This window comes from Chrysochloris asiatica, unplaced genomic scaffold, assembly GCF_000296735.1.
Source record: "Chrysochloris asiatica unplaced genomic scaffold, ChrAsi1.0 scaffold00012, whole genome shotgun sequence".
NCBI classification, from domain to species: Eukaryota; Metazoa; Chordata; class Mammalia; order Afrosoricida; family Chrysochloridae; genus Chrysochloris; species Chrysochloris asiatica.
In genome coordinates this window covers 20,566,505-20,576,858 of record NW_006408530.1, presented here as the reverse complement: position 1 = coordinate 20,576,858, position 10,354 = coordinate 20,566,505, and the positions used below count along the sequence as shown (strand labels likewise).

At 39.4% G+C, this 10,354-nt stretch overlaps 1 protein-coding gene across 1 annotated transcript in view; it reads left to right on the top strand.

Annotated features, from left to right (window-relative positions):
- Nucleotides 1–10,354, top strand: part of KYNU (kynureninase) — a 273,716-nt gene that overhangs the window by 87,012 nt on the left and 176,350 nt on the right. The window contains exon 3 of the mRNA XM_006834568.1: nucleotides 7,967–8,049. Within this exon, the coding sequence (XP_006834631.1) occupies nucleotides 7,967–8,049 (83 nt within the window). The remainder of the gene's footprint in view (nucleotides 1–7,966; nucleotides 8,050–10,354) is intronic.

Below are 10,354 nucleotides of genomic sequence, written 5' to 3'. Positions count from 1 at the left end.
CCCCTTTTCCCCGAGACTGCCCTACCTTAGCTGCCTGGTCAGGGAAGTGCCGGAAGTCCTCTCCCCAAAAGGTATTTGAAGAAGCTGAGAATAAAATAACGTCTCTTCTTTATATGTGGGGAGCACAGTGGTTAGATAGGATAACCATAAGAGCAGCAGTTCTAACCCACTTATCACTCCACAGGAGAAAGGGGAGAATTTCTGATCCTGCACAGACCTGAAAAGCCTTGGAAACCATATATAGGGTCACTGTGAGTTGGAACCAACTCACAGCATTTAACAACAGCAATTTTTTTTATTAAGTAGCCTCAGAAACCCTATCCACAGTTGCTATGGGTCGAAACCAACTCAACAGCACACAACAACAACAGTCCTGATGTGGTACTCTAGGATAAGCACTTGACTACTAACCACAAGTTCACTAGTACAAAACCACCAGCTGTCCCTCAGAAACCCTATACAGGGTCACTATGAGGTGGTGATGACTTGGCAGCACTTAACAATAACAATTATTTATAAGTAATTTAGTCTTTTTACATCTGGCAGGGGCTTTTGTAAACATATGGAAGTAATGACAGATAGGGTAACCCATATATCAACTAAAAATTGACAGGGTTCTCCATCAATGTACATAGTTGTTTCTTCCTGACTGTTTAGAGCCACCATAGGGAAAGTTCTTGTATTGTCCTAGGAAGCCCTTCATTCTGAATCAGAGAGTGGAAGGGTTATGGGTTTGGAAACCTGATTATTCTTTAATTTAAAACATTCACTTTTCCAATGGTTAGGTTTTATTTTTATTTTTTTCCAGTAGTGGCAGAAATTGGTTTTAAGTGTTTTGGGTGGTTTAATATTTACTATATAGGTTGCTATTGTTATTCTTGTTAAGTACCATTAAGTTAGTTCCAACTCATAGTGACCCTGTAGAGGGTTCCAAGGAGAGGCTGGTGGATGTGAACCGCCAGCCTTGTAGTTAACAATCCAGTGCTATCCTACAGTGCCACACCAGGACTCCAAAAATGTGGATTGTTGTTGTTGTTAAATGCCATTGAGTTAGTTGCAACCCATAGCAACCCTCTATAGGGTTTCTGGTGTAGCACTGTGGGTTAATGCACCAGACTGCAAAGCTGTTTAAATTGCAAGGTCAGCGGCTCAAGCTCACCAGCTGCTCCTTGGAAATCCTATACAGTGTCTCTAGGGTCAAAATTGACTCGATGGCACGTAACAACAACAACAACATGGGGTTTCTGAGGAGCCCCAGTGAGTTTGAGCCACTGACCATGAGGTTCAAACTGACTTTTTAGTCAGTTAACCCACATTGACGCACCAAGACCCCAATTATATGGGTTGTTGTTGTTGAAGGCAGTTGAGGAGGTTTCAACCCATAGTGACCCTGTATAGGTTGGTGGGTTTGAACTGCCAACCTTGCAGTTCAAACTAACCTGTAGTTCATTATCCTGAAGTACCACACCAGGACTCAATTATATATAAATTGTTGTTAAGTGTCATCAAGTTGGTTCTGACCCATTGCAACCCTATATAGGGTTTCTGAGGAGTGGCTGGTGAGCTTAAACTGCTGACCTTTCAGATCAAACTGACTTTGCAGTCCAGTATATATGCCACCCATAGCTCCACACCAGGACTGGGCCCTTGCAATTGCTATAATTGAAGGGCCATTAATTTCTTAGCTTGCGCAGTTTGATTTGTTTTCTAAAGTTTAGAGAATCTCATAAGCCAACAAGCTTGTAAATTCAACAATGGGAACAGCCTTGTCTAAAAGATGTCTTTTAACTAAAGCTGAAATTTGAGGCTTGAGGCCAGATATACATACAACATTAGAGACCCCTCGTGGAGTCCTGGTGTGATGTTGTAGGATAGGCACTGAATTGCTAATCGAGGAGGTCGGGTTGTCATGAATCAGAAACCATCTTTTGAATTGTGTTTGGCTAGGTAATGCCAAGCCAACATCAATAAAAAGCAACAAAATCTATCAAAGAATGAGCATGCTTGATCATGTAATAAGCAGAAAGTCCTGAAGGAGACTCAGTATTGCTTTTAGATGTGGCATTGCGTATGTTCCCAAAAGCACATTAAAGTTGCTGTTGTTAAATGCCGTCAAATCAGTTCTGACTCATAGCGATCCTGTAAACATTTCCAAGGAGAGATTGATGGGTTTGAAGTGCCAACCTTGTGGTTAGCAGTCCAGTGCTTATCCAATAGTGTCACACCAGGACTCCAGATTAAAGTTGGCTTGAGAAACTTCAAACCAAAGGTCTGAGCTTTCAGTGTCTCAGAGTTAGGTAATATCCCTAATGAAGTTATTCCATAGAAATTTTGAGGAATTGTTTTGATCTGGCCTGTGCCCATTGTTTCCAAGTGAGTTTAAGGTTCTAAGATTCTTAAGCAATTGCTCTTTGAAACCTAAAATCCAAGGAATTTATGTTCTGATTTATAAAAATTGAAAGGAAAGCAAGAAACAATCCCTACAATAAATTTCATGGAACTGTATGCATACAGAGTGGATGTTTGGAACTGAGGGGTAATATACCTTGTCTCAAATTCCAAATACAATGTAGAGATGAAAGGACCCAAACTCACTAATCCTGGTATAATTGACCAACATCCCCTACATCTTGGAAGCTACTATGGCAAATCCACCTTCAAGGTTGGCAAAAACTATTGTTGTAAAGCTCCAGTGTTACACTCTGTTAAGGGCGAAAGCAAAGAGTTTTACTGAAAGGTAGAGAGATTTGGGAATCAGGAGCTACACTAACACCAGCTGTGTTTCACAGTGTTTCAAATTTCAAGAAGAGAGTAAGGTTTTTATCTGGTTTTATAAAGAAAGACTTATGTGCTCGCTAGCATGCAGGGATTGTAAGACAAAAAGATACAAGGTTATTGTTAAACTACAATTCTTCTTAACATGATCATTTCTGTCTTCTAACCTCCTGAAACAAGTTGACTGAGGCATTCTTCATAGATTAAGCTGCAAAAACATTCTGGACAAACATCTTTTTATCAGACAATTCTTCACACAAGCTAAACTCTTGTCCTCTGACTCTTTTGGTTACAAGCAATTAAACTTTTCCAAGAAGCTGAATTTTTTCCTCAGAGCAGCAGAAGCAGATATTTTAAATCAAAGTGCAGGTTTGGGGCAGCCATTCAAATCATCACAAATGTCTTTGTTTTAGGCTTTCCATATACATCTCTCAATACCCAATCTTTGGGACCTTGTCCTGTTCTATTAGTAACTTGAAATAAAGCAGACACTGGGTTACAAGAGATACAGAAAAGTATTTTACTATCTGCACAGGAAAGGAAGAACAGGAGGTCTTATGAGCAAATTACTGTGGAACTCCCTGAATTAGGGGCACCTGAGATTCCTTGATTCTTACTTTTTCCATCCCTGCCTGCCCCCTAGCCCACCTGTCCATAAATAGAGGTCTGGCTGTCCAATCATACTCTCCTGCATATCCTCTAGGTACTTTTCGTTTCTGGATTTCGAAAGTGAGCCTGGGAGAACAGTGAGTAGGATAATGTGTTCTTTCCAGAGATTCTTGGGCCCAGGGTCTGTTGGAAGACATTGACATGGAATGTACATGCTTTCTGACCTGGTTTCATCTGAAGGGAACTTGTGGTTACTCTTTGCAGAAGGGTCTTGAGATAGAAGGCTGTTAAGAGGCTGCTAACACTGCTGGCAAGCTGGAAAAATTCCATAATAGAAGAGTAGGTAGCAGACCAACATTCGAAGCAGAAAGCAATAGAAAAAGGAATATTGCCCTAAGGGTTCTTCTTCTACATACAGGGAAATCATTCTGAGTCCAAAAAAAAAAAACCAAATAACTTGAAATAAGCTTATTACAAGTGAAATCTGTAAAGAGTAAAGAAGGGAGAAGAATAGAATATCAAGCATTGGCTAATCTTAGCATTACAGCGTAACTCTCTTTTCCAGAAAGCAATTGCTATCTTTTGGTCACTAGGTGGTCTCTGGCCCACCACTTATTTGCAGTCATGATGTCTTTTGAAATTTAAATTAATTAAACCTGGCCTTGAATGTTGTTGTTCTCATTAAGTGTTGTTGAGTTGGTTTTCTACTCATAGTGACCTGTATAGGGTTTCCAAGAAACTGATGGTGAATTTGAACCACTGACCTTGTGGTTCAAACTGACCTTGCAGTCTGGTGCATTAGAATAGCAACTTTAGAACAGTGAAAACAACCAACAGTAACATTAGAACAGTGGAAAAAAACATGACAGGATGTACTTAGGAACTTTTACAGTTAATACTTGGTTTTACTGGTAAGAAAAACTCTAAAATCAAAGTAAGATGTCTGTTATTAATTTTTGTCTTTGACACGTGGTGATGAGTTAATTGTCTCTCGTGTGCTCTTTTCATCTTCTGTATTTGTAATAGATAAGATGCTGCAAGTATTTTAGGCAGTTTTGAGTAAAAACATTATAGTCTTTTCCTTAACTCTAATATATATGTTTCAAACTGCACTTCAATCTACAACTCTTTCTAATGACAGGCCACTTTACTTTGGGTTTATTTGGATAACACTTTCTAAATACATTTCACTACCCCAGGCTAGCAGGCTGACAAAATGAGAATGCAGACTCTGTGTGATATTTTAAAAGAAGAGGGATGCCAAAAGTATTGCAGGAAGAAATGTATCCTGAAAGATTATTACCGCTCTGTCTACCAGAGTAAGGAGTAGGTGGCTGAATATTCTGAGATATAAATTCTCTGAGGCAGAACATAGAATTTTACTACCTAAATGTAATAAGATGTATTGTGCTATCAGAAAAGGCCATGGAACTCTATATGATTAAAATAAAAAAAGGATCCAAGTATATGCCTTTAACAACCATTTAATGATAAGGATTTTTGTCTTTAGCATTTATATTAGAAGTAAAAAAAGAGGCAAGCTGTAGGCTATCTAATAATAATATGAATAACAGTAACTAACAATTAGCCTTTTCTTCCTCTTTAGTTCTTGAGGATATAGAATGTTAATTCTCAAAAAACAAAAACACTCTCTTCATCTAAATTTATATGGTAATCGAAATACTAATTTTCAACTTGTGTTATGCACGATATGACCACTTCTAGTTGTAGGGAGTTTTGTCATTAGATTTGCATTAAAAAAGAAATGTCTGGAAAGGCAGAAAGAAGCATATTTCTTGAAGCTCTGTTATTGTTGTTAAATGCAATTGAGAAAGTTCTGACTCAAAGCAACTCTGTATAGGGATTCCAAGGATTGCTTGGTGAGTTTCAATTGCCAACCTAGCAATTCAAACTGCAATTGCGGTCCAGTGCTTTTCCTAGAACAACATACCAGGACTCCTCTACCATGTACCAATTCCTATTATAAATATTATCTCATTTATTTCTCACAAAAACTCTTTAAGGTACATGTGCATACTGTTGTCACCATTTACTTTTTTTTTTTTTTTTTAAGTTTTTATTGTGAATTGAGTGAAACTTTACAGGGCACATCATCAGTTTTACATTCACTGAATCATATACTTTGTTTCATTACAATGATTATAATCCCCACCATGTACCATCAGTTAACAGTATTTCTCTCTATTCATTTTGTTGTTGTTGTTGTTGTTGTTTTTGTTGAGTGCTGTGGAGTCAGTTCTGACCAATAGTGACCCTGTATAGGGTTTCCAAGAAGCAATTCAAATTGTTTTGCAGTTCAAACCTCTTTGCAGTCTGGTACATTAACCCACAGTGCCCCTCCCTCCCTTTTTTTAAACACTCAGGCATATGTAATAATTTACACCACCAAAGGGCAACATTCAGCAAGTCTGCCTCCTGGCCACCAGCTCTCAGTCCTTCTCTTTCCATGAATCTAGAGTCCTCAGCTGCTCCTTCTCTCCATGTCCCTCCCCATCTTTGCCTCCATCTCTGGTATCGCTGCTTCTCTGGATAAGGTCCCACATTCTGATTGTGCTCTTCTCTCTTGATGGTCCTAGGGTCTTCTGTTTCTGGACTGTAAGATTAACTGATCCCCCAGTTTTGTTACAAAATTTCTATCTTTACAAATTGTGATAGTTGCAATTAGTCATGATAACAATTATTCATTATTGAATCATGAGAATCTTATCCCCACACCTTTTTGCCAGACCCATCTAGATAAGATGAAAACTATCCAGTGGGGACTCTACCATTCCCCACACACTCTTGAATTAAACTCCTTCTTGAAACCTTGTAAGCAAGTCACTTTGTGCCTTTATCACCACCTCATTTTAGGTAGCCAATATCTAAGTTGCCAGTCCCTATCTACCCTGTATATAGTTACCATTTACTTTTACAAATGTGGAAAACTAGCTTCTGTTGTTGCTATTAATAAATGGAGTTTCACAATCTTGTGATGATCTGAGCTAACTTACACCTGGTGACAAGAGCTGATAGCTAAATATTCACGATTTTTGTTAGCTGTTTGAAATCAGCCTCAATGGGAATATTTACCCCCTGAAAATCATGATAATCAGCAAAGGCATAGGACTCAAATCCCCAAATCCCTTCAACCAAACACATATACAGACCTCTATGTGGTGCTATGGATAATGAACTGGACTGCAAGGTCAGTTTGAACTGCAAGGTCATTGGTTCAAATTCACCAGGAACACCTCAGAAACCCTGTTACAGGGTTGCTATGAGTCAGAACTAACTCCACAGCACTTAACAACAAAAAGAGCTGGTTTACTAGCCCACTGTTGCTAACTTACTGAGTTTCAGAGCATGAATTCAAATCTAGCAGGACACACATAATTCACACCAATTCATTACTTCCAAGCTTGCAAAGTCTTTGGATTTCTAAAGCGTTCATGACAAACTCAGAACTATATGAGGTGGCTTCAAAAAGTTCTTGGAAAAATCCCATTATCTTTTCATTCCATTTTTCCCCAAGCTTATTGAAACTATCTCTTATAAGATCTAAGTTCTTAATAGCAATTGAAAGCATTTTATCCTGATCCTTTGTTTGACTTTGTCTTATATAGTTTTCACATATATTTAGCTTTTTTATTTGATATAGGTTTCTTAAAGGTTGAAGTCCTGTTTTGTATATCCTATATTTTTTCCATAAGGCTTATTGTGATACTTGGTGTTGTTGTTGTGTTAAGTACCATCGAGTTTGCTCCGACTCATAGTGACACTGTATAGGGTTTCTAAGGAGCAGCTGGTAGGTTTGTACACTGACTTTGCAGTTAGCAGTTCAGTGCTTATCCTCAGTGTCACACCAGGACTACATGAAACTTGCTAGAATAATAAAATTGACACCTGGAATTTCTAGAAAATAGGTCAAGGAGTAATGTTGACTTTAACTAGTGCCAAATTTCATTATCTACTTAAAAAGGCATCATGAGTATAGTTGTATTTTATACACTTCTATATAGGAGTCCTGGTGTGGCACTGTGGGTTAATGCGCCAGACTGCAAAGCCATTTGAACTGCAAGGTTGACAGTTCAAACTCACCAGCTGCTCCTTGAAACCCTGTACAGGGTCACAGTGGTTCTGAACCGACTCCACAGCACTTAACAACAATAATGTACATATTATAACTATACAGTAATATATACTTACCGTCTCTAACCTAAAATAATATTCTGCAAGTGTTAGTACATTATACATGTTGAGTGTTCAAATTGTCTTGAATTTTCCAAAACAAATGTGAAAAAAAAATAACATCTTATTCAAAAATATTATAAAAAAAACTAAGAAAATAATACAGAAATAATTCTTCCCACACTTGAAAACAAATCAAAGAAATAATAATTAATATATGTTAAAAAATATTTCCCAAGCATTACTTTTTGGTTTAAATATAACATTCTGTTACATAACTACTAAAACATCCCAAAGGTCAGCTCAGAAATATGCAAGTTTGCTAATGCTGATATTTTATGAATGATCATGAAGAAAGCTAAGGAATGTTTATGTCCCTTTTCCATTTCAGAGGAGCCTATGGTCATGAAGTGGGGAAACGTCCCTGGATTACAGGAGATGAGAAGATTACAGGTCTTATGACTGACATTGTAGGTAAGTGCAAAACACAGTGAATCTTCCATAGAAAGCTTGTAAGTCCATCTTCTGCCTATAACTGATTGGAATACCTAAAATGGGGCTACAACGTGCCCAGTGAAGGAGGCTTCCTGTGGAGCCTTTGCAATACATAAGACTATAGGTAGAAGTGTGAACCATATCCAAATCTCCAGAGATGGGAAATGTACACTTGAAAGGATGAACAGACCAGCCTGGAGCGGCTAGAAGAACAGAAGATACTTCTTGAAGGAAAAACCTACAGGAAAAATACAAAACAACAGAGGCAGAAGGACTGTTAGACGGCAAGAATAAACAAGTTGCTTATCCAGGAAACATCAAGGCAAGTGGTGGGGTCCCCTCATTGCAAACCCACTTCCAAGACTAAGACTCAACGGAAATACATGCTCTGATTGGTGACCACACTCATCACCGATAAGGGGAAGTGAGGTAAAAACAGCAAAGAAGCAGTGAGCTGAGCCCTACAATGTTCAATAGGCCTCTGTGAATCTGGGTGGAGACCTAGTTGGCCAGCAGTGTGGGAAGACCTGGGGACTCTTGGGCCCAGAATCAGTGACATGGCCACGGGGGACTGGGGTAGAGAGTGAAGCAACCGGCTGGTAAGAAGAGAGGGCATATGCACAAGAACACCCACACTTGTAGATAATACCCACTTGACCTGGCTTTAATGACTGGATGATCAGAGCTCAACTAGAAGAAGAAAGAAGAGGAAAAAAAGAGTAATCTGATACAATTTGATGAACTTGATCTACACCTATGGATGCAGTAACTCAAAAGAGGGAACAAATCCTACAGCAAGAATCATTCCCACCCCCTCCACACACAGAGTAGACAGGGATGGGCAAGTTGGACATTGGATACCCAAAATGGGTGGGGGCCTACAAAGGCAAGAAGTGACTGGCTTACAAGCTTTCAAGAGGGAACCCAGAGCCAGGGGACATGGAGGAAGGCAGAATCTCCAGTGAGTACTATCTAATCTGTTTAGGCGGAGCTGATGAAATGAAATACAGATGGGTCACTTGTGATACAATAGTGAATAATTGTTATCAGGACTGATTGTGATGGTTGGAAATGTAAAGGTAGATGTTTTATAGCAAGGAAGGGAGTGATTAACTCTCCAGTCTAGGAGCGGAGATCTCTAGGACCATCAACATAGAGGAGCCGAGAGCGGAACCCTACCCAGAGAAGCAGCGATGCCTAAGATGGAGGCAGAGAAAATGACGTGGAGGGATGAAGCGGCTGGGGACTTTGGGTCCAGAGAGGGAGAGGGACTGTGTGCTGAAGACTTGGGGTGGAGGGTTGGGGGAGGTAGTATAGGGAGCGGGTTTGAAGGGTATACCCTTTGGTTGGTTGATGATGCATGGAGGGGATTGGAACCATGGCAATGAAACGATATACGATAGAATGAATGTAAAACTAAAGTTCTCTCATGTAAACTATCATATAATTCACAATAAAACATAAAAAACAAAGCAAAACAAAACAAAAACCCCACAGTGAATCTTTCCCAAAAGTATTGTAAAAACAGTTGTTGTTTTCAAATGCCATTGAGTTGGTTCCAACTCATAGCAACCCTATATGGGGTTTCCAAGGAGTGGCTGGTGAGTTTGAACCACCGATGTTATGGTTCAAACTGACATTTAGATCCATTGCTTTATCCTACAGCACCACACCAGGAATCCATTGTTTAGTTGTTGTTGTTGTTGTTAAATACTGTCGAGATGGTTCTGACCCATAACAACACTGTATAGGGTTTCCAAGGAGCAGCTGGTGAGCTTGAAACAGCTTTGCAGTCTAGCATATTAACCCACAGTGCCACACCAGGATATAAAGTCAAAATTTTGTTGAAGAACATTTTGATTTTGATTCAGTAAAGGGTTAATGTACCTGGACTGATTCATTCAAAGAATACATGCAAAAACAACAAAACACAAAACAAGACTAAGCCATTGCCATCTAGTCAATTCCAGCTCATAGTGATCCTAGAGGATAGAGCAGAACTGCCTGATTGGATCTCCAAAGTGATAGATGTTTATACAAAGTGAATGCCACATCTTACTTCCACCAAGAGGCTGGTGAGTTCAAACCATGAACCTATTGATTCACTATCAAGTGCTTACCCACTGTGACATTGTTGTTGTGAGGTGCCATCCAGTCGGTACCTGCCAGGGTCTGACCTCGACATAGTTGTCACGCGTGTTTGGTTCACGAGGAGGGGAGATCCAGCGGCGATAGGGATAGCGAAAGAATACACAGACAAACAGAAGAAGGGAGACAATGAGGC